Source organism: Pleurodeles waltl, chromosome 6 (genome assembly GCF_031143425.1).
Source record: "Pleurodeles waltl isolate 20211129_DDA chromosome 6, aPleWal1.hap1.20221129, whole genome shotgun sequence".
In the NCBI taxonomy this organism is placed as follows: domain Eukaryota; kingdom Metazoa; phylum Chordata; class Amphibia; order Caudata; family Salamandridae; genus Pleurodeles; species Pleurodeles waltl.
Genome location: NC_090445.1, coordinates 549752078 through 549777684, shown reverse-complemented (window position 1 = coordinate 549777684; position 25607 = coordinate 549752078). Strand labels below are relative to the sequence as shown.

The following is a 25607-nucleotide window of genomic DNA, read 5'->3' as shown; positions in this document are numbered from 1 at the left end:
AATCTAGCTCCAAGATGAGCCAGTGCTTTTCCAACAGGATACTTTCAAAACTAAGTTAAGATGAGAAAGATGACAGGATCAGCCTAATTAATCATCTCCAGTGCTGTAGGAAAGGAAGAGAGAGACCAGGAAAGTTCCAAAACACCAGAATAACCTCATGTAATTCCCCACATCCCCAAAGCAGTTCTCAGATCCGAGAAGCCCCATTTTTTAATTCCTCAAGGCCTCCTTCATTGAAACCGTACCAACAATATGCCTGTAATCCACTGGGGAGTTCTCTTCTCCGGTATTCCCATTCAGGAGCATGGAAGTAACAAACGGTCCTTGACAGTAGGCCGCAGGCATCCCGAGAGTCTTGAAAGTCCTGCTGGACTACTAGGTGGCACCTAACAAAGGCAGTCATCTTGGGTATGTTCTGATACAAAAGCCAACAAGATGCTTGTGGCAGTTCTACAACACACTTGTGAAGGGAGGAACGAGACGAGTGTTTATTGCCAGAGCACATGTTCAGAACAACCCGGTTCTGCGACTGCCGACCCGCTTCTTGATCAAGGTAAAGCTTAATATTAACACCGTGAGATAATGGAGCTGTTAGTCCATTATGTACCCCCTAATAAGTAAGCGAGACCTACCAACAAGATAATGTAGAGATCTCACATGGCGGGAGACCCTGAGAGTGAGAACAAAGAATAATTAAATTATTGCGTAATGAACTACAGAATTCCTTTTAATTTCAATTCTGGAGCTAAACAAAGGGTTGTTAAAACCGTTGAGATTGCTGTAAACCGTTGCATTAACTTGTTCTCATTTGTGAAAATAACAACCGCCTTAATAACAACGTACTGTTCTACAGCTTTGCTCACAGATGTGAGAATAGCTGCTCTAACGACATTGTTAACTGTCTTACTAATATATTCTAAACTGCGAGCAACAATTGCATCAAAGGCCTTTTAAAATATAAATGAGCACTAGGTAAGCCATGGCTGTTTAAAAGTATAAGCTCTTTAGTAAAGAAGTGGGTAACATTGAAGAGACTAATATTTGCATAAGAATCCTATGATCCGATTTGTGTCCCAGGGCTCTGTCCTAAAGGACATAGGGGGTCATTCCAACCCTGGCGGTCGGTGTTAAAGCGGCGGCCAACCCGCCAACAGGCAGGCGGTAAAAAAAATGGAATTCTGACCCTGGCGGAAACCGCCAACAGAGACCGCCACTTTAACACTCCGACCGCCACGGCGGGACAAACAAACAGCGCGGCGGTCACCGCCAACAGACAGGCGGGAGCCAATGTACCGCCCACCCTATCACAACCCACCAATCCGCCACCTTTTCCGGGGCGGTAGCCCCGCTGATAAAAACACGGCGGAAACAGACAGTACGAACGGAAAACACTCACCTCTACACACTCAACGAGGAATCTGGACAGCATGGAACCCGAACTACACATCCTACCAGCTATTGTCTTCCTGCTCCTCTACCAGGAGCACGAACGCCGGCGCAGAAGACAACGGTGAATACTGCACCTACGACACAGGGGAGGGAAAAAATTACGGGGACACACATACACGACACACCCACCCTCACCCACAACTACATACACATCAATGCAGAGCAACAACTCAGAGTGACACCCCCAAACCCCCCGGAAGAATGCAAAGACAAAATAAAATGACCATGAAATTTGAAGTATATTGTACGGCTAAGTTAAAAAATATATCAAACATCTATAACTATATATACATATGTAAATTGTCCTGTCCAAATTGGGTATCAGTCATTGTTCGTGGGCCAATGGGCCTAAACACATGGGCAAAGCCCACACAGGATACCCGACTCCAATGGAGAGAACACTGCAGGGGCATCAGATAGCAAAACTACAGGCACCTCAGGGGGAAGGGAAGGGGGGCACCTCAGCCAGATGAGTCCACAACGCCAGATCCACGAGGGGCCTCAATGGCCACTGTTCAATCCTGGGGAGTGCAAAGCCACAGTCTCACAAGTCTCTACAGTGGGTGGATTGCCCACTGTGCCATCCTGGGGAGTGCAAAGCCACTGTCTCACGAGTCTCTACAGTGGGTGGATTGCCCACTGTGCCATCCTGGGGAGTGCAAAGCCACAGTCTCACGAGTCTCTACAGTGGGTGGATTGCCCACTGTGCCATCCTGGGGAGTGCAAAGCCACAGTCTCACGAGTCTCTACAGTGGGTGGATTGCCCACTGTGCCATCCTGGGGAGTGCAAAGCCACAGTCTCACAAGTGGATTACAGACTCCACTGGTTCTGGAGGAGGCATGGTGCCCAGAGTGCTTTGTGCAGCCCTGCCCGACACAGATGCGGGCCTGCCCCTTCTGCCAATGGGCCAGCGGTGCTTGAGACGGCGGTGCCCAGCGGAGCGGTGCTTGAGTTGAAGGGCCCAGCGGAGCGGTGTAGAGACGGCGGTGCCCAGCGGAGCGGTGCTTGAGATGAAGGGCCCAGCGGAGCGGTGCAGAGACGGCGGTGCCCAGCGGAGCGGTGCTTGAGATGAAGGGCCCAGCGGAGCGGTGCAGAGACGGCGGTGCCCAGCGGAGAGGTGCTTGAGATGAAGGGCCCAGAGGAGCGGTGCAGAGACGGCGGTGCCCTGTTCAGCGGTTCTTGACTTGAAGGGCCCTGTTGAGCGGTCTTGAGACGGCGGTGCCCTGTTCAGCGGTTCTTGACTTGAAGGGCCCTGTTCAGCGGTTCTTGAGACGGCGGTGCCCTGTTCAGCGGTTCTTGACTTGAAGGGCCCTGTTCAGCGGTTCTTGACTTGAAGGGCCATGTTCAGCGGTTCTTGACTTGAAGGGCCCTGTTCAGCGGTTCTTGACTTGAAGGGCCCTGTTCAGCGGTTCTTGACTTGAAGGGCCCTGTTCAGCGGTTCTTGACTTGAAGGGCCCTGTTCAGCGGTCTTGAGACGGCGGTGCCCTGTTCAGCGGTTCTTGACTTGAAGGGCTCTGTTCAGCGGTTCTTGACTTGAAGGGCCCTGTTCAGCGGTTCTTGACATGAAGGGCACTGTTCAGCGGTGCTTGACATGTGTGTCCAGGTCACAAGATCCGGCCATTACATGGATTTCACTCACCACCTGACATGTGGCTGCCGGGCCCTTCGTGCACATCTGTCTTCTCGCTTGCGGGGCCCTCCTGTACTGCCGTCCCGGGCCCGTGGGTGTCCTCCTGCACACCTGGAATGGGGCTGGTGGGGCCCTCCTGGGCAGCTTGCCTGCTACCGGACTTGTCGGGCGTGCTTCCCTTGCCACCCTTCCCTGCTCGTCTGTGGCCCTTTCCTCCCTTTGGTGGTGTGCCAGGTGGCACCCCACTCCCTGACGGTGCCAGGGTAGTGCTTTTGGAGCCTGCTGTCTTTGGCCTCTCGCGCCAGGCACTGGCTTTCTTTGCTTTTTTTTCAGGGGGTGGGCTGGCCGTCTCTTTACTCCTAGCCGAAGTAGCTGACCTTGAAGGTGGTGGACTCCAAAATCCTTGGACTATTGTCTTTGTAGGTCCAGGTTTTGTGGTGGCTGAGGTGCTGATTGGAGTCTTATGAGATGGAGGGGGTGGGTCAGTTGTTGGAAAGAGGTCAAGGTTGGAAAGGAAAATCAATTTAGTAAGACAGGGACGGGTAGTTGTAGTGGGTATGGGAGTGGAGGAAGAGGATGTGGTTGTAGGAGAGTGAAGTCTGGTGTCTTTGGGTGCAGGTGCTTGTGCTGGAGGCTGTCGTGAGGTGGATGGATGTTGGGTGGGTGACTGCCTGCGTTTGTGTGGTTTGGAAGAGGGGGTGACAGACACACTGGGAGAGGACACAGGGGACGTGTAAATGGTAGTGGGGGTGGTGACTGCACGTGTGCGGAGTGTTCTGGTGGGTGTGCTGGTGATGGACGTAGTGGCTGAAGATGTTGTGCATGCAAGTGTGAGTGGAGACGTCACAGGGAGGGAGGAAGGAGACGAGGAGGAGGGGGACACAGAGGAGGCAGTGGCTGTTGGCATGTCTGCATGTGGATGTTGCTTGTGTGAATGCTTGTGTGATGTGTGGTGCTTATGTCTGGATGAGCTTCCCTTGGGTGTTGAGGTGTGTGCAGGCTGGTCTGTAGGTGTGTCTGGGATAGGCAGAGGTACAGGGGAGTGGGACTGGGTTGAGGAAGTTGGAGGAGGGAGGCAGGAGACAGGGACAATGGCTGCCGTCAGTGCTGAGGCCAGAGCGTTGAACGATCGCTGATGGGCAGCCTGACCCGAATGAATGCCCTCCAGGTATGCATTACTCCGGTGCACCTCCCTTTCTACACCCTGGATGGCATTCAAAAGGGTAGACTGCCCAACAATGAGCGTCCTCAGGAGGTCAATGACCTCCTCACTGAGGGCAGCAGGGGTAACTGGGGCAGGGCCTGAGGTGCCTGGGGCGAAGGAGATGCCCACCTTCCTGGGTGAGCGGGCACGGGCGAAGGCTGAGGGGCTGCTGGGAGGGCAGAGCTGGTGCGCTGGGTGGCGGCTGTACCTGTTGTTGTGGTGGGCACGGATGTTGCCGCCACCACAAGGGAGCTCCCTTCCGAGGACGTGTCTGTGTCGCTGGTGTCACCACGTGTTCCCGCAGTGGAGCTCCCCTCGCCCTCCGTCTCACTGGTGAAATCCGAGTCAGTTGCATGGCCCTCCATGGCCATGTGAGATGCAGCTCCCTCGTCCTCCGATGCCACTTCTCCTCCGCCTGATGATGCTAATGCACACATGAACAGGAAGACCACCAAAAAAGGGGGGGGGGGGCTGGAGAAACAAAGACATGTTGAGTGCATGCATTGGCGACACCGTTGGCGGAGAGGACAGACACAGAAGCCCCCTGCACTACGCCGCGCACTTGGGGTACACTACTCAATCCGTGGGACATGGCCTACAAGCCTATGGACGACAACTCCACACATAGGTGACACAGGGCCATGAATAGCTGTACTAGGCAACCTACAGAGGTGGGGGGCGGGGGCACAGGGCCATGCCTAACGGAGGGGCCTAGCCTACAGAAATCGCCCTGGCCTAGGGATACCCACAGCCCTCCTCCCCCACCCAGACACCTCCAATGTGCGCAAAATCAGCAGAATGTGCTTGGAATCACCCCCTTGTGTCTGCTGTGATGTCCTCACGCGCCCATCCAAATCGGGGTAGGCCACCGCCAGGATCCGGGACATCAGGGGGGTCAAGGTACGACTGGCACCCCTCCTACGTTGGGAGGCTATCCCCAGCAGAGCCTCCGCGGTCTTCCTGCTTCCACGGCGGATGTCCTACCACCTCTTCCGGCAGTGGGTGCCCCGTCTGTTGTGGACCCCCAGGGGTCCGGACGTCCTTGGCGATGGCACGCCAAATGTCGATTTTCTGATGGGCGCTGACCTATGTGACATGTACAGGGGGAGAAAATAAAAAATCATCACCTTCTGCATGCTCGATGTGAGTGGCCCCCCATCCCCACCCTTGCCATGTGGCACATGCTCTCATCTGTCGTTTGATGCATGCCTCATTCGCTCCCCTCCCCACCATCTTTCATTCACCCCACTCAACCCAGGCATTGGCCACAAAGCATGGTCCCAGTGTACTTGCCTGTTGGTCTGGAGGACCGTAGAGTAGCGCATACTGGGGGAGGACCCCATCCACGAGTTTCTTCAATTCTTCAGAAGTGAAGGCAGGGGCCCTTTCCCCAGTCGCAGCAGCCATTGTCTCTTCCAGACCGAGGTCACAGCAGCACTTGCAGTATAGGTCCTCTCCTGTGGATGATCAGGTATCGAGTGATTAAGAAGATAGAAAATGGCGGTCACGCCCGCGGCGGTGCGTACCGCGACCACCGGCGCACATCGTCATTGGCTCCTGAAACCCATAGGGTTCAACGTTAACCATTGCGGCTTTGCGCCGCGGTCTTCGACCGCCTACCGCCACGGTGTGCGACGCCAGCGCATTGACCTCACATCCCACTGTCGCACTTCACAGGTCAGGCAGCCGCCATTTCAAGGGCCCCCATATCTTAATTTCTACTGCGTCACACATGCCTAGGCCTTGCATCAACACAAGCCATTCAATGCATTGAGAATCGTGTACTGTGCAAGCTGTGGGAACGTACCTGTGGGTTGATTGACTCTGTGCTCCATGTTGTCCTTCCTAGGCACCGTCCGCTGGGACTTGCGAGGAGATGGAGGAATCTTCCTGTGTACAGACCGCTGGTGGACCTGTCGACAATGGAAGAAAGACATGTCATACTGACATACAGGCTTGACAGAGCCACTATACAGGAACAGTGTGCCCAGCTGGAGCCAGACCTGATGTCACCCATCCGCCAAACCCACAGGGATCCCCCCTCTAGTGCAGGTTCTGTCAGTACTCCATTTTTTGGCAAGTGGGTCATTTCAAACAACAGTGGCCATTTCATCAGGGATGTCTCAGCCTATGTTTTCCAATGTGTTGTCCAGAGTGTTGTCTGCCCTGCTGAAATACATGCGGAGCTACACCCTGAGGTGGGCGATTTGGCTACAGTGAAGGGTGATTTCTATGCGCTTGGACATATTCCCAACATCATTGGTGCAATTGATGGGACACATGTTGCTTTGGTCCCCCCCAGCACGAGTGAACAGGTGTACAGGAACAGAAAAAGTTATCATTCCATGAATGTCCAGGTGGTCTGTTTGGCTGACCAGTACATCTCCCATGTAAATGCCAAGTTCCCTGGGTCAGTGCATGACACGTACATCATGCGAAATAGCAGCATCCCTTACGTGATGGAACTACTTCAGAGACACCGTGTGTGGCTAATTGGTGACTCTGGTTACCCCAACCTGTCATGGCTACTGACCCCAGTGAGGAATCCCAGGACAAGGGCAGAGGAACGGTACAATGAGGCCCATGGGCGTACTAGGAGGGTGATCGATCGGACCTTCGGCCTCCTGAAGGCCAGGTTTAGGTGCCTCCATATGACAGATGGATCCCTAATGTACTCACCAAAGAAGGTGTGCCATATCATTGTGGCCTGCTGTATGCTTCACAACCTGGCTTTGCGACGCCAGGTGCCTTTCCTGCAGGAGGATGGTCCAGATGGTGGTGTTGTGGCAGCTGTGGAGCCTGCGGAGAGTGAAGAGGAGGAAGACGAAGAGGACGACACAGACAACAGGGACACAGTAATACAGCCGTATTTTCAATGACATACAGGTAAGAATCAACACCGGCATTTTACATTTACTTAAAGTCTCCTGCCTCTCTACTGTCTGAGTTTCCCCCCAGTGTATGTTAACTGAGTTGTGACTTTCCCTTCCAATTTCAGAGATGTGGGCCCCACTCCGTGACCTCTGCTTTGTTTCCCCATGGACTACAGCTGTGTGACAGTGGTATGTTGTCATCACAATGTAACTGGACATTTTGGCACGGTTCTGTGTAATACATTTGTTCAAAAATACAGGCAGACTCCAGAATATTTTTGTGCAATAAGTGTGTTTATTAAAGTGCTCAATTTTGGGTAATGGTTGCAATTCGGTAATGGGTGATGGTGGAGGAATGTCCATGGCAGAGTCCAGATTTTCAGTCTCACAGGTGCTTTGTCCATATGCCTGTGGAAGGTGGAGCAGGGGCAGTTTAAGGTTGGACAGGGTGACAATGTGGGACAGTGGGACGACAATCAGGGGGTATCCTTTCCTGGCGGGGGTCTTGGCATCCTACTCTGTCTTCTTCCTAGATCTCAGGCCCCGCTTGCGGGGTGGTTCTCCTTCTGCAGGGGGTAGGGTTCTGGTGGCCTGTTGTTCTTGTGTCGGGGCCTCCTGTCCACTAGCGCCGGCGGAGGTGGTAGCCTGTTCTTGGTCCATGCTAGTGACAGGGCCCTTTGTGGTGCCACATGGTCCCGCAATGTGCTGACAATCTGATTAAGAGCCACAACGATGGTGCCCATTGCGGAACTGATGTTTCTGAGTTCTTCCCTGAACCCCATAAACTGTTCCTCCTGCAGTACCTGGATCTCCTGGAACCTGGCCAGGACCGTCGCCATCGTCTCCTGGGAGTGGTGGTATGCTCCCATGATGGAGGATAGGGCCTCGTGGAGAGTGGGTTCCCTGGGCCTGTCCCCCCCCTGTCTCACAGTAGCCCTCCCAGTTCCCCTGTTTCCCTGGGCCTCTGTCCCCTGGACCGTGTGCCCACTACCACTGCCCCCAGGTCCCTGTTGTTGTTGGGGTGGTGGGTTAACCTGGGTGCCCTGTAGTGGTGGACACACCGCTGATTGACGTGTCCTGGAGACAGAGGCATGGGCCCGCTGGGTGGGTGCTGTGCTGGTGTTCCCAGAGAGGGGTAGGTCTGCTGTGGCCTGTGGCTGTCTGAGGGGAACCGACTGTCCCGAGGTCCCTGATGGGCCGGGCTGGTCATCTGGGTCCAGGGAGACAGAGCTGCTGTCATCACTGAGGGCCTCTTCTGGGGGTGTAATGGACATTTCTGGACCCTCCTGGGCGGTGTCGTGGCATTCGGGTCCTGCAGGGGTATAAGAGTATGGTTATTGCTTCTGTGTGTGCCATAGCGTGCAATGGGTGGGTGCCCGTGTACCCCAGTGCTGGCATTCCCTTGTGGGGGCTGTTGTGACGGTGGTTTGGGGGGGGATGGGTATGTGCAGTGGGCATGCTTAGGTGATGGGTGTCCATGGTTTGTGGTCGCATGCAGGGCTTGGTGTTGGGATGGGTGGGTTGTGATGGTGAGACATTAGCAAGGAGGATGTGTGATGGGGGTGGGGGGGAGGGTGGGGGTATGATTTGGCAGGCCGGTGGGTGGGGGGGGATGAAGTAGTTGAGATTAGACTTACCAGAGTCCATTCCTCCGCCTACTCCTGCGAGGCCCTCAGGATGCAGGATCGCCAAGACCTGTTCCTCCCATGTTGTAAATTCTGGGGGTTGAGGTGGGGGTCCGCCGCCAGTCTTCTGCACCGCGATGTTGTGTCTGGATACCATGGAACGCACCTTCCCCCGTAGGTCGTTCCACCGCTTCCTGATGTCGTCCCGATTTCGTGGATGCTGACCCACAGCGTTGACCCTGTCCACTATTCTTTGCCATAGCTCCATCTTCCTGGCAATGGTGGTGTGCTGCACCTGTGTCCCGAAGAGCTGGGGCTCTACCCGAACTATTTCCTCAACCATGACCCTGAGTTCAGCGTCTGAAAACCTGGGGTGTCTTTGGGGTGCCATGGGGTGGTGTGGATGAGGTGTGGGGTGGTGTTTGTGGTGATGAGTGTGGTGAGTGTGGTGGTGTGTGGTGTTTTGTGCGTGGATGTTGTGTGAGTGATGGTGTAATGTACCTGTGAATGCTCTGTACTAGCTGGTGGTGTCTCTCTCTGGCCTTAGTCAATAAATGGTGGTCGTAGGGGTTTGTGGGTGATGTGGGTGTGTGTTTTATATTGTGTTGGGTGTGTGGGAGTGGTGTTTGTATGTGTATCAGGTGTGTGTATTTCAAAATGTCCAATGTGGCCGTGTTTTGGAGCTGTGTGTGTATTTTGACTGCGGCGGTGTGTAACGCCAATGGAATACCGCGGTTGAAAGACCGCCGCGTGGATTCGTGGGTCGGAATGGAATGGGCGTATTTCTGTTGGCGTGACGGTGGAGGTTTGGTCATCGCCAGTTTTTCGCTGCCCGTTGGTATGGTGGACTTTTGTGGATGGCGGGTTTTTGGCGGTTTGCCTGTTGCGGGTCAGAATGACTGTGGCGGTTTCCCGCGGCGGTGTTATGGCGGTCTTCTGACCGGCGGTAAGCGCCTTTTACCGCCGAGGTCAGAATGACCCCCATAGTGTCAGCGGCATGAAGAAGCAAATTGACAGATTTCATTATTTTTCTCATCACCTTCCTGACAAGGGATTATCCAGTATATCACACAGAAGGAAGTCCTAGTTCCACGCATTAGTTAGTGACTAGGTAATTGTGCTTTGTAGCTACACGTTAACCACAACAGAAATTGGGGAATAATCCGATATTACCCAATATCTAACCATAGAATAGAAGCCAGTTTTCACAACCAACGCTGCTCTGCAGTGAATAAATTCCAGAAAAACCTGCCCTCTCCTGCTCTCTCGTGAATCCCTTTTCCCTCACTCAACGGTATGTAAACCCGTTTTCAGGTTGAGGGGGTAAAATTGTTGAGCAGTGGTGTATTGTAAATACTGGATCACGGGTTAGTGCATGTGAGGTCTGAAAGCTGGATTCAGGAGTGGGACATAAGTACAAAGGAGACCCTAAAATACTCAATAGAAAGGTTTAGAACAGAGAGAGGACATGACCATCTCAGTGGGACACTGGTAGAAAACGGGTACTCACCTGCCTTAGGGCATTCTGTGTAACAGCAGGACGAGAGGCTAGGTGGGCCGTGGGATTCAAAGTTGCCAGCACACAAGGTGCCCCACACCACGCTTTGCAGAGGAACAGACTTCTGAAATATAGCAGAAAAGGGACTGGAACAGCCACAGGCTGGGAGCTAGAGAAACGAATCATGCAGATAATTCAAGCACAGGACATGATCACACAACAGCTGGTACCTGGAAGTATATCCAATATTTCCATGAGTGATATGACCATACAAAGCATGATTTACTCTTACCCCGTAGCACAGCAAAAGAAAAGAGAAGTTGCCACAAGTCCAGTGAGTCGGACCTTTATCCAGGCTGAAACAACTGCAGTGAGATCATGTCCCTTCTGGGAACTAACTCTCAGGCCCTCACATGGACCAGCCAGTCTCACAATTCAGCTGACTGGAGAGAGCAAAAAGCATGGAAATGGAACCCTCAACCGCAGCCCAAGCCATTATTACAGACACTGTAAAGTCAACTGCAATGTTTTTATTGTGTCCTACACTGGACCTAAAAAGACAGTTAAGACCCACAAAATGAATGAAAAGAAAAGTTAAAATGGAAGTTTACACAGTCCAGAAGCAGAAAACTCCCAAGGGATCAATGTGGCACAAACAAGTTCTGGAATGTGCTAACATGATAGGAACATCAACCGAAAAGTGGAAGAGCACTTTGAGCAGAGCCGTCCGACTAACATATTAGGTACACATCACCAAAAGTGTATAGCACAAAAACAAATGACTGCTAACTTGTCGTGACTTTTTTCTACTTTTTATTCAGAAATAGACACACACCTGGAAGGGTTCATGATTTATGATAATTATTCATTTTGCATTCGAGAGCTCCATGAAGCATCTTGCAAATGACCTTCAAGCAGATAGTGGGCCACGGTGACAGTGGAGATATCCTTAACCGCTAGGCTGCGAGTGATACTTTTATGGTCCCAATAGTGGGAGTGATGATTACCATGTTGCCGTACATACCCATATTGGGCCCGAGTGCCTTAGTGCGACCAATACCTGCCCAGCACATGCTCCAGAAGTTAGAGTCATCCCCGATGTGATAAGTGTCTGAGCCAGTATCACAAGAAATAAACACATTTGGGTTGGTCCTGTACATTGGTACATTGTGCTGGGATGTGTGTCTGGGTGCGGATCATGGCACTCGAACTCTCCTCTCATCACTGAAAGCCATGCACAGTGGGCTATAGCCATAAGGGGGCTTGATAAAATGCCTGCAAAATCTTTGCTGAACATAGCTAAAGGCAATACACAATGGTTTATGTACAAATGAGGGCTCGTGCATGCACTACGTATCATATATTATGCCTGTTCATATTCTGTTTTTGATAATTATCAATGATGACATTAATTATATAATTTGAGAAAACATCAGTGATGTCATGTGTGAGGCCATGAGCAGGGTATGGCAGGTTTTGCGAATTATGGTTTCCATCAAGGATATTATAGCTGTTTAACCTTAAGCAATTTTTTTACAGGGAGCTTTTTTATGACCTATTGCACCCACCCCCATTCCACCCGAAACAGCTGTTTCAGCGAGGCACAGCAGGCTCTGGGCATTTACTATTGCCATTTGCTCCAGTCCCCTTCCACCCAAACTTACCGCACATGACCTTCAAATGTGCACAGCCAACTCCAGGGTTAGTGCCAGACAGTCTCTTGACGTTGAACCCTCTCACTGTACTATCTCATTGAGGCCTTTGGTCATATGCAGTGATCTCTGGATTCAGTTCCTGGCCAATGTCTAAGCCCTATGCTATCCACAGCCCATCCAAACCAGTTACGCTCAGACATCAGCTATGAACTAAAAGCTGTGTGTGCAGGGTATGGCCTATAGCTAGGCCCTGAGCCCAGAACATTTATTGCTAATGGGCTTGGACACTGTGCAGTAAAGTCTGTATGCAGGGTGTGGCCTACGACCAGGCTGTGTGCCAGCACCCATCCTACATAAACACAGATCAGCTGTGCGTGTCAACTATTGGATGCAGGATCTTCTATCAGCCCCCCTCCCACTGAGCCTGTTAAGCATGACCATCAGCCATATACAGCAACACCTAGGTTTTTTTTTTTTTTTTTTTTTTTTAATCTGCACATCGGGATTCGAGGGTCTGTGCACCAATTTCGGGATCCATATGTGAAGGTCTTGGTCCAGATTTAAGAATCCAGATCCACCAATGCAAATGACAGGTTTGTAAAAACTGGTAATATACATGGGAGATTTTTAATATTTGGCTTCTGTGTCTGCTACTCATGGTTCCTTCCCCACGTCATTGTTGAGATCACAGTTTACTTGGTCTACCCTCTTGTGTGCCCTGAAACCTTTGCCCAGGGTGCGGGCTTCAGTGCCTCTCAGCCTTTGAATGTCACTTAAGCTCAGTTGTGGCCAGGCAGCATAAGCATATAAGAATCCACATTGGACCACGCAAAAACATTTACCCCTGCTAAATTGTGATTATTATTTTTTAATTTTTTGGTTAGTGTGGGAAAACTGGGCTGATTGCAGAAGCCCCCTCACTTTTTGCCTTAATTTTTTGCGGATACTGATATTGTTTTACTCTGACTGCGTCCTGGGCACTGCTAACCAGTCCCAGGTCCAGTGATCTGCTGAAAATGGTATATGTAAATCAGGCTTAATTATAATTGGCTCTGACAACCTACCTATAGGTCTGTAGTAAATGGAGGGCATGTGCGTTTAGGAACCCATAGGTGCACTGCTGTGGTGTCCAGTGTCATTAAACAGACAGGCCTGCCTTGCTGGCTACTTTTAAGTTAAAATTAACTGTGGATTCGACTTTTGAATTAAAAGTACTTCCAGAGTCTCAAACTACCTTATTTCTGCATAACCGTCACCCCTAAGGTTTGATCTAGGCACCACAAGGGTTGGGTGCGGTGTAAATATATGCAGGGATTTTATAAAAGATGTTTTATAAACCCAGGTGAGGGGAAAACACCAAATTTGTTTTTCCTATTGTAGTTAATGGGCTCATAAGGCTAACATTGGTAGACTTTATTGTAGAATAATAATCTTATTTCTGACAGAGAGGAGCTAAATATTTCAAATTTGGTATCAAATTATAAAAAATGTTATAATACATCCAACATTTTGCCAAGGTTGAATTTATTATAACTAGTATAGAAACAGAGTTTTAGAACTCTTTCTGAAAATTACCAATTTCAGCCCTGTAGTGCCCTTTCCTGATTGGTCAGCTTCTGCCAACCTGGGCCAAGCAACCTTAATGAAGTGTGAAGTGGCCTGGGCTAAGACAAAGGAAGCATCTGGTGGAATGAGAACTGCTGTAGCAGATGGCAAAGCAGGACGGGGCAAGAGTAGCCAAACGTGTCTTCAAAGGAGGGAAAGCCACTTGGAACAAAACTGGACCTTCCCCATTTCCTGCTCCCTCAGACAGATGGGAGCCCCAATGATTATATTAGGAGGGGGACTGAAAGGGGTGTGTTAGGGAGATGTAGCAACATCAGTGGGTGGACTCAGTCAGATCTAACCTCCAAGGAGGAATTTAGTCCATGTTGGATTTTTAGAGAATGTTGCTTTTTGGGATTGATTTTTGCCACACCAGAGGTTGGTGGCCTGCACCCCATTGGGTAGGAGCACCCCCTGCTTCCCGACCAAGGAGAATTGATAAATATGGCAGAGCTGCCCCACAATACAGATCTCTGCTCTAACAAGAGGCTAGAGAAGGAGGACTGTATTGTTTAACCCCTAACCAGTACCTGAAGAACTGCACTCACAAAGGCTGCACACTTTGGGCTCCACCACGAAAAGGACTTTACTTTGCTTCTGCAACTCCAGGAGTAGACTCCCTGTAAGCTACAGGTACAAAGGAGCTGACCAGAGCCCCCTGCATCAAGTTGTGCAAGAAGAGCCCAGCTGACCAGTGGCCATTTGAGGATTCAGATCAGGTGCATTCTGGGAACTGTAGTCCCAGCTTCCAAGAAGGAGCAACTCAGAACTTCTGGAACCTTGGACGTTTGTGGACACTTCAAGGACCTATGGAAGAAGATCCAGAAGTTTGTAGCAACTGTTATAAAAAAGCTCCATAAGTTGAAGAGATGCATTGTGGGAGTTGTAGTCCCAGACCCAAAGAGGCAAACCAGAGCCTCTGTACCCTTAGCTGATGCTGTGGACCACTTTCCTGAATCACAAAACACTACTGAAAGTAAGTGTAACAGTGTTACCTCATGGGTAGCCTGGACTCTGGACTTTGTACCTGTTCAGTGTGACCTTTTTGTTTTTAAGCCTGTTAGCTATATTTGCTTCTAAGCGCTTATTTTTATCAATTTGTGTCTGATTTTTATTTTATGTTGTGTTTTTATGTATTTACTGTTTTGCTGATATTAAATGTTCCTAAATTAAGCCTAACTGCTTGTGGGTCAAGCTATCAAAGGTTGAGAAAGGAATACTTTACTGAGACCTTGACTGGACTTGGGGGTTTGTAGCTGCCTACCTGCTCTTACCAATGATCCACTTTCCAACACTTAGTAGATCTGGAAAATACAAAATGGCAGCTCAACTGCCTACATTACTATAGATTTTGTTGAACTAATTTGATCACTGGAGTTGTGGCTTTGTTACAAAAAATGCAGACAGATTTTCACAAAATCCATAACGTATCACACATCTGAATAGGTTGCTTCATTTAATTCAAAATTTGTTAAAACCCATCTAGCTGTTTTTGCTATAGGAGCACTGTTAGAAATGGGGTTTTTGGTTGGCAGTCAGGTTGCCCTCTGTCCAAGCAAGAACCCTCACTCTAGTCAGGGTAAGTCACACACAATCCAAAATCAGCCTGTGCCCACCCCCTGGTAGCTTGGCAGGAGCAGTCAGGCTTAAATTAGAAGGCAATGTGTAAAGCATTTGTGCAATAAATCATACAATACCATAATATAACACCACAAAAATACACCACACAGTGTTTAGAAAAATATATAATATTTATCAGGATAATTGTAGGTCAAAACGATCAAAGATGCAATATGAATTTGTAAAGATATCACTGAAAAGTGATATAAAGGGGGTTATTCTAACTTTGGAGGAGGTGTTAATCCGTCCCAAAAGTGACGGAAAAGTGACGGATTTACCACCAGCCGTATTACGAGTCCATTATATCCTATGGAACTCGTAATACGGCTGGTGGTATATCCGTCACTTTACCGTCACTTTTGGGACGGATTAACACTCCTCCAAAGTTAGAATAACCCTCAAAGTGTCTTAAGTCTTTAAAAAGTAATCAAAGTCTCTTTCAAGCACAAAGTACCTGGTTCTGGTGGAAAATCTCCGCAAAGGATCGCAGAAGAAGAGATACGTCGAAAAATGGTGTGTGCGTCGATTTCTCCCCAGCACACACGGACTTGCGTCGTTATTTTTCACGCAGGGAAGTTGTGCGTCGTTTCCGGCGTGCGGACAGTCTCTTTCTGTGGATCGCTGGGATTACCAGATGTCCCGGGTCTGTGCGTGGATTCTCCTGCTTGTTTTCCGGCTGCGCGTCGTTCCGTGCGGCTGTGCGTCGAAATTTCGCTCTCACGGCAGGCGTCGCGCCGATTTCTCCTTGGAAGTTGGGCGGCGTTGTCCCTGTGAGGCCGTGCGTCAAAGTTTCGGTCGTCCCGAAGGTGTCGCATCGATCAGCGTCGGTGTGCGGTGTTTTTCTCGCCGCGGAACAAGCTGTGCGTCGAACATTTCGGTGCACGAAGCGTCCAAGTGAAAGAGAGAAGTCTTTGTGGTCCCAAGACTTCAGGGAACAGGAGTCAAGCTCTATCCAAGCCCTTGGAGAGCACTTTTACAGCCAGACAAGAGTTCAGCAAGGCAGCAGGCCAACAGCAAGGCAGCAGTCCTTTGTAGAAAGCAGACAGGTGAGTCCTTTGAGCAGCCAGGCAGTTCTTCTTGGCAGGATGTAGTTTCTGGTTCAGGTTTCTTCTCCAGCAAGTGTCTGATGAGGTAGGGCAGTGGCCCTGTTTTATACTAAGTTGTGCCTTTGAAGTGAGGGTGACTTCAAAGAGTGTCTAAGAAATGCACCAAGCCCCCTTTCAGTTCAATCCTGTCTGCCAGAGTCCCATTAGGGGGGTGTGGCAGTCCTTTGTGTGAGGGCAGGCCTTCCACCCTCCCAGCCAAGGAAGACCCATTCAAAATGCAGATGTATGCAAGTGAGGCTGAGTACCCTGTGTTTGGGGTGTGTCTGAGTGAATGCACAAGGAGCTGTCAACTAAACCTAGCCAGACGTGGATTGAAGGGCACAGAAAGATTTAAGTGCAAAGAAATGCTCACTTTCTAAAAGTGGCATTTCTAGAATAGTAATATTAAATCCGACTTCACCAGTCAGCAGGATTTTGTATTAACATTCTGGCCATACTAAATATGACCTTCCTGCTCCTTTCAGATCAGCAGCTGCCACTTCAACAGTGTATGAGGGCAGCCCCAATGTTAGCATATGAAGGGAGCAGGCCTCACAGTAGTGTAAAAACGAATTTAGGAGTTTTACACTACCAGGACATATAACTACACAGGTACATGTCCTGCCTTTTACCCACACAGCACCCTGCTCTAGGTATTACCTAGGGCACACATTAGGGGTGACTTATATGTAGAAAAAGGGGAGTTCTAGGCTTGGCAAGTACTTTTAAGTGCCAAGTCGAAGTGGCAGTAAAACTGCACACACAGGCCTTGCAATGGCAGGCCTGAGACGGTTAAGGGGCTACTGAAGTGGGGGGCACAACCAGTGCTGCAGGCCCACTAGTAGCATTTAATCTACAGGCCCTAGGCACATATAGTGCACTCTACTAAGGACTTATAGGTAAATTAAATAGCCAATCATGGATAAACCAATCAATAGTACAATTTACACAGAGAGCATATGCACTTTAGCACTGGTTAGCAGTGGTAAAGTGCCCAGAGGTCAAAAGCCAACAGCAATAGGTCAGAAAAAATAGGAGGAAGGAGGCAAAAAGTTTGGGGATGACCCTGTCAAAAAGCCACGTCCAACAAGCACCAGCAGTGTTTTCGCTCTGGAAATTAACTCAAATAATGTTGAAACATCTGGCTTGGCAGATCTCAGCAGTGAGAGACAGTTATCATTTCAAACCAGAGTTTCCTTTCACTGACAGTGCCCCAGCCTGAATTTTAAATGGATCTCCAACAATTGGGTGCAATACCTCACTGCACCCACATATAGGTGAATGCCTTAGGAGTCTCTTGGATATTGTGCTGCCTCTCAATGGGTGCTCTCTGGGAGCACTAACTGTGCATGACCTCTGTGTGACACACAATCAGTGCACCTCCACAAGGTCAGTGGCGTAACAAATGTCCCTGCAGACCTCCTGGTGTGGGGTAGCCCTCCTCAGCAAAAGTCATAAGTGGTGGGCAGATGAGGGGGACCCTCATCATGTACTTTGCAGGAGGGCCCCCTCAAGTTTCTTTTGCCCTGGGGCTTGCTTTGGTAATGTGGCTTGGGCCTAAGGTTAAAGGTCACCATGTATATGAGAGACTGCCTCTTGTGATGTTACATGGGCAGAATGTGAGTTGTTATTATTTGGTAATCACAGAAGATGCTGCACAAACATCTGTAGCCCGTTCCATAACATCAAAGTACCCTGAGGGTGCAAACGATGGGCACATTGTGCTCCAAGGCTTTTTGTGTCATACATTCCCTGCTGTTATGATAATCATGCACACAAGACTGATTTGTAAATGTCAACAGATAGTGGAGATGGAAACAATTACAGTTAATTCTTGTTGTGTTCTTTTTATACATCAATATTTAGTCAGGTTTACAATGACATGAAATATTTTTGAAGCTGAAAACATTTTATTTAAAGCAGTATGTTGACTAATTTTGTGACTGACTAAAGATTACCGTAAACATTACATATTTATGATAGTAGTTTGGGTTTTAGTGAAGATTAATGCTGCTATTTGCAAGTTTATTTGGGCTGCTGGAATGGACAGATGAGAATGAAGGCAGAACAAGAAACACGTTCCCATGATTTGAAATCCATATTTTATCGGAATGTTGTTTTGTGTGTGACCTGCATAAAATAATGCATGGGTATAATATCCTTCTTGTGTATTAAGGGTTTTGAAGCCACTGCTGTTCATGTAGTAGCAGGTACATACATCGTGTAATATATAGCATGTATTCAGTACCTCACAGGGGTTATCGCATTCCCCTTTTTAGGTCGAGCCTGCAACGGCGCATGCGCTCTCGCTTGCAAGAGTATTGTTTACAATAGAGGGCTTTGAGCCCGCCTAGCACTTACTATTTGTAGGGTTTAGGCTCACTATTATTTGTTGATTCTTAATTGGTCAGTCCAGGCCAAAAGCCACTTCTGTTCCTTTTTCTGGCGTACGGACTTAGTACAGATCAATTCAACTTGATTAGTGCCAATGCGCTGGTCACGCTGGCATCGAGGTACAATTGTCTTCTTACACCTCCCTCCTCGCCATTTATTTTTAGCAAATAGCAGAGCATGGGCTAAGCAACATGCCTCTAAAAGCGTTATGACGCGGTTAATGCTGACCCCCGTTTTAGTGCTTTTTTTCTTGTTTTTTAGGGACAGCAGGTGCCATAGTGATTGGCAGCTATTCAAGCAATACAAATCAATGATCTCCTTTCCTTCACAAATGGGATGCACATAGTGACTTTGTATGAATATTGTTGTTTGATTTGACCACTGGACCCGTCTCCAGGTTCATTTTCTGCATATATCCTGTCCTGATCCCTGTTTTTTCCAGAAACGTAATTCATACAAGAGAGGTGACTGTGAGGCGCAGTCACCTTTAATGCGGCTGGAGATTACGAACACCATGCAAGTGCTTTCATATTGTGCTACCTCGTGGATATTGTGCAGCTTTTGCTGCTGTGAGCTTCACCACTTCAGGGGACAGTAGATTACTTCAAAAGGAATGCGTCCATTACTTACCGGTAATGGCATAACTCCTAGTCCTACTCCCTTGCCTTCCCTTCCTTTCCCTCCCATTACGGGACGCCTGAGTTGCTGTTTTGGGCTTATTTCTGTACAGGAGGTGTTGGGGGGGACTTTTTAAAGGGGAAGGGAGAGGTGTAGTGGAGGCAGGCTGCCTCATTGGTGCTGAAAGGAAGGCGAGGGAGGGACGGGTGGTAATAGCTGATACCTCACTACTCTGACTCCATTTCCCCATAATGATGCACACCCCAGTCTACAAATAAACACACCCCTTTGAAAGTCCTTTTGAAAGAAGCTGACTTTAACTGCCAATGAACTTCCTTTCCAATATAATTCATTTGCAATATTCTTGTAGACTCTGTCCCTGGAGACTTCTGGCCGGATTATCACGTTTTTAACATTGCTGAGACGTAGTGGCAAGGATTTTAGTTGCCTGTTTTTTTTTGCCAGCATAACAGAAAATCAAGGGATAAAAATGAGGATTTTACCAATAACTTTTCTCGCCCACCGTGGTTTAGGCTTCCTGGGTGACCATTTTCTTCTGTGTCTTAATTTTTAAAAAAATGCTGGACCATTAGATTACGTACTAAAAAAAAAAAAGAAATATTTAAACGTGATATTCGTGATCAATAACTTTTCTGTAATACTCTAATTACATCATTTTTCCCGCTGGAATTGAAGAAATACAATTAACCATTGTTTTAAATAAGAAAACGACGTAAGTTCAAAGCCCAGCTCTATTCAGTCCAATCACCACTTTTTGCAACTTTTTTTTGTAAGTGGTCCTGCTTCTGGAATTTAAACAGGAACACTGAAGTTGTTTATTATGGATGAGTTAAATCGTTCTTTATGCAACATTTTCGGATTCCAACAGGTGAAAACTGAATGCAAAAGTGTGAGGGCCTGAGGAGCACAATTATGCAAATTAGTGTAACCCAAACTTTGAGAATTACGTAGGATTACCTTGAAGTATTAAAAGTTTCGCCCGCCCTAGTTCGGAATGAGACACAACTACTCACAGAAAATTATTCATTTGGGGTCTACTTATGTGCACACTAGTCAAATCAATATACTTGTGTATTGTAGATTTCTGTTATTTAATTGAAAAAAACATTTTTTTTTAATTATTACTGCATTACTAAGTTATGTTCAGTGAAAGTTCAATCGATCAAACAAGAGCAAAAATCTAATTTTACTCCTCTTTATTGGAGCGCAGGAATGCAAACTTTCCGAAAAGGTGCTTCCTTTATCTTTCCATTTTTTTAACGGGAATACCAAACAAACTTTTAAATTATTCACTTTCCGATGATGCCTTTTCATGATATGAATACTTGTTTGCTAGCATTGACTTTTAATTACCAATTACCTACTCTTTTGAAAGATAGAAAAAACAGAATAGTTCAGCCAATTGTATGATTTCAATGCAATAGTTCCAGACAACCAGATGTGTAAAGTGGTGGTAGGGAGGGTCACCACCTTGCTGGATATCTACAATTTCATCTAGCCCACAGACTACCAATGACCCCCCCAAACCTCCACTAATAGTACCCAAGTAAAATGACATTTTGCCAGCCAGAGCTCTTCCCATATTATGAAAAAGCTATTTTAGGCCTTTTTTTTTAGGGTTGAGCAAGTGATAGCATGCTCTAGCGCTTGCGTCTCACTTGCCTGACATGTTGTTAACAAAAAGGGCATGTAGCCCGCCCACTACTAACCATTTGTTGGCTTGCATTATAATCTTCTTTACGGCATTGTAATTGGTCACTGCAAGTCTAGCATTATTTCCATTCCTTTCTGTAGAGTAGGGACCAAGGACTTATTGATTCAATGTAATCAGTGTCTGTCCACTGCTTCCAACGTGATTCAGGTACTTCTTTTTAACTTCCAGAGCCCTTTAAATAGAAGGCATGTCACTGGCACAAACGTGCACAGTAGGACAAAATTGTAAAGTTTTATTTTCTATAGTAAACTTTTTTCTTTTCCAAGTCTTCTTTTATCAATTTGCACCTATGTTTTGTTTTTGCTTGTGAGCGCTGTTCTCAAAAGATGGCAATTATCCTGTTCTAAATACTGTAAAGCAACATTGTTTCTTTCTTATGTGTAATTTCCTAAATTATGCTTTAACACATAATCCTGCAGTACACCCCGATTTACTCCACTACAGTCTGTCCCACTCCAATCCACCCCTTCTCACCCAACACCAATCCACCCAGTCCAAACCAACCCACTCCACCCACCTCAATCTAATACACCTTACAATCCACACCACTCCATTCCATTCCACCCTATCCCACTCCAACCCACTTCACCCCACTCCAAACCACTCACCCCAATCCAATCTACTCCACACCGATCCACCCCATCTAATCTTCCCAGCACCAATCCACCCCACTCCAAACCATACCACTCCAATGACCCTAATCCAACCCAATACACCACACTCCAGTCCAATCCACCCACCCACTCCTGTCCAAACCACCACAATCCACTCCAATCTAGCCACCCGACTCCAATTCACCCTACTCCAAACTACCCACTCCAATTCACCCATCCCAATCCGATCTATTCCACCCTACTCCACCCTACTCAAACCGCATCCATCCCACTCATACAATCCAACCCACCAAGTCCACCCACGCCAATCCATCCCACTTCACTTAACCCACCACACTCTACCCAAATCGAATCCACCTCACTACCTTAACCCACTCCATTTATTCCATTCCAATCCACCCAACTCTGCACCAGGATACTGCACTTTATGACACGTTTTGCCACTGAACTCTACTCCCCTCTGTTCCATTCTACTCCCCCACTCTACTCTATGACACTTAACAAATCCACTTTACAACACTTCACACCACTAACGTTTAGCTATGTTGAGCAGCATCCACACTGGTGTACAACATGGCTAAACCATATTGTCAAAGTCAATAGCCCTTGTACAGGCAACCCTACTGGCTCTGCCAAAACTTGTTAACTGTAACTGCTTAGTTTGTGCTTTGCTTTCAATACTTGAGTTACTATTGTATTCCTATTTTATCACGCTATTGATGAGATTTGAAACTTCAGTAGTTCCTTTCTATTTGTGTATGTGTGTTTCATTACATTTGGCATACTTTACAAGTGTTTTCCTAAAAGTGAAAAACAAAATTATGGGTCATGATTACCTGATGCATAGTTGTATTTAAATCATTCTGTCATATGGAAATAAAAACGTCCATTCTTAATTTCCTCATGTTTTTGCAGTGGCATGGTCGAGCAGCAAGCTTCGATAGTCAAGGTTCTTGCCCATCCCCGAAGCCACCGCCAACACCTTGAGCTCATCCTCCTTGGAATGGAAATAGGACTCGTCTTCTTTGGCACTCGTTTGATAGGTTGAAAAAACCTGCTGCCAAGCAGGAGCACTACAGCAATCTCGGCAGCAAGTCAAAAACCCTCCGGAGTTTAATTTATTTCCCTAGGGGGAATCGAAGGAAACTGAAAATACATGTTTTAGTTGTTAGTTTTCTTAGTCTTTTCTGTCTCATGAACAATCGTTTTCTTCTGTTTTTCACCTACAAGTCAGCTAACAAGTGTAACAAGGCGGCTACTCCACTGCTTTTGTTTCGTTTTTGGTGGATTTTTCAAGAATAACTCATCCTTTGTTTGTGGAGAAGGATATTTAGCAGACTTTCTGAGCGCTGCTGTTATTATCTGTTCGGATTCGGCGAGCATCATCCTCCTTACCGACTATATTTGCGGAGGTAGATACGAATGAAGTATGTACATGTTCGTTCTGTTACACGTTTAAAACTATGTACAGTACTGCTGTTGCTGACATTTCTATACAGATTAAAACGTTCCATAGTCCTCTTATTCTTCAATAATTTCATTTGACCTCTGCTTTGTTTTCATTTCATACTTAAAAGCATTGTGCTCAAAGCAATTCAAAATTATTAAAAATTTGCAAAAGTATTAGATTATCTTGAATTCAAAGGGCTTTTACTAATAAGTCCCAACTAATTATAAGATTAAAGTTTTAAAACATCTTGTGAGGAAGGTTCGTGAGTTATGATGTTCATTTCAAGCACAAGTTTGAGATTCACCCCCTAAAACTGTCCTTGTCTTTTGGTTACCAACACCATAATGGTCTTTGGTCCCACCAGCCAGCTTTCAACACAGAATGAATGATACTGGATGTATCCCATAACTGATATCAAGGGGAAAGACTTGTTCTTAAACATTTCTTGTCTGCTTTGGAAAAGCTGCTCCCATGTAAGGTTTACAGCACCAACAAACAATTCTAGATGAGAAATTCTAAAAATACATAGTTCTTTACCAGACAGCTGAACAGAAAAAGTTGCTTACCTTGTTCATTAGCCAATGATAAAGTATTTCATTAAAACACGTAGTTGAGTGATATTAAAATGGACTCTCGGGTGCTTTAGTCTATTATATATTTGGTGTGGCTGGTCCTTTCTTGTCTACACTCATTGGCTCTCAAAGGATTTTGCCATTACTGTAATTTGAAATCGTTTTCATTGTTGTACTTTTCTTATTTACTGCAGTTCTAATGGTTGATTTTAATGTTTTGCAATGTGTATAAATCAAAGATTTAGGGCACAGTTAGATCAGGATGGATGGAATACTCCATCACATACATGATGGATATCCTGTCTGCTGTATTACGACCTCCATAAGATATAAGGGAATTGTAGTCCGGCAATCACGATATCCGTCAAGTTTGTGACAGAGTATTCCCCTCCACCAAGACCTAAGTCAGGCCATTGTTTTTTTTTTATCTGTAAGAAAGCATTTTTTTAGGTTTAACTCAAATGTCTTGGGGGAACTGATGCTGGCTGATGAGAGCAGTGTCATAATAGCGGGTATCATGGGTATAGACAGCTTATTTTAGCTTATAAAAAAACAGAGCCTTCTCCTCAGAATTCTTTAGAGATCATAATTATTTATTAGAACAAAAATGAATGATTTACCAAAAGGAATTAATAAAAGTCATACTTATAATCTAGTTGGCAATATTTAAAGACCTACAAAAAGAGCAATGTTTAAGAGAACATTGAACTACGTGGGTCTTTTACAGGTGCCAAGATTCTCTCAGGACTTTGGAACATGGTAGACCTGGAAATATCAATTTGTAGGCAGTTTTTCATTGCAAACATTTTTTATCTGCCTGGATCCATTTAATGTTTGATAGTTGTAAGTTATACTTTTTATTTAATGATAGTAATATATTGTGTGTTACCATGCAACATGGCACCAATGTAGGTGGGTCAGACCAATGCAAAGCATAATAAATTGTATCATCATTTTTTCAGTGGAGACTGCCACCAACAGTCATTGCTGTCATCATATTGTGCTTTTTTGTGTATAATGAACATGTATGTGAAAGGGGAGAGTCATCGAATCTTTATTGAGAACATATGGACTTTTAATACCTTTCAGCTTAAATTTATGTTAAATTAATTGTGATGTACTGCTGTGTTTGTAAGTGAATGATTACTTTCTGATTTGTACTTGAGAAAATTACAGCTGGCAAGCAATTATCCTGCAGATCACTGATGTACAGTGTACATTATTGTTAACTGTCCATTCATTTCTTTTCTAAATCTTTAGAATTTTGGGCTTTTAGAACCACGTTGACAACAATAAATAAATTAAAAGATAAAACAAACAGATTGAAAACTCACATTATTTGAAAAAGTTGCATTGATGCTTTTAAAATATCATTACTATAATTGATGGATCCGTTACAAAATAGCACACCTTGCATGTAGATGTTTATGTGATGTTGTTTGGGAAAGACAGAAAAGACAAGAGCAAAGTCCTTCCACTTTTTAGGTCTGGATCTTAGTACAGCTAGTGAATTTCCCATCAACCATACATAAATTGAGAGGCTTTTGATCAGTGACGTTCACCCATTTGTCTGTTAAATTTTCATTTACATCATGCTTACGTCCACCACAGCATACAGCATGGACATTGGGTCAGCCCACTTTACCTGTTGGTTCCCTTCACATTTTGTGATGCCACAAAGCTTGCACACATTGTTGACATCCACATAAAATAGCCTCTTTCTGTTCAGTCGTCAAGCTGACTCAGTGTGCTATTTATTTGATGTATTACTTATATTAATTTTAAATACTTGCTATTTAGCTTTTTTTCCTCTGTAAAGTGTTTGTGACATTGTAACATTATAGCTGCTTAGTGCTTCATTATTAAGTGATTTGTTCTTGCCTCCCTCATAAACACTAATAATAAAATGCATGGTGCAATGAAAACATCACTAGTAAAGCAATGGCACCATTTCGTGTTTTACAAGATTACAATTTTTA

At 46.6% G+C, this 25607-nt stretch overlaps 1 protein-coding gene across 1 annotated transcript in view; it reads left to right on the top strand.

Annotated features, from left to right (window-relative positions):
• SYT6 (synaptotagmin 6) overlaps positions 1-25549 on the top strand; it is a 1006250-nt gene extending 980701 nt beyond the window's left edge. The window contains exon 7 of the mRNA XM_069238730.1: positions 22522-25549. Within this exon, the coding sequence (XP_069094831.1) occupies positions 22522-22593 (72 nt within the window). The 3' untranslated portion in view covers positions 22594-25549. The remainder of the gene's footprint in view (positions 1-22521) is intronic.
• The last annotated feature ends 58 nt before the right edge of the window (positions 25550-25607 follow it).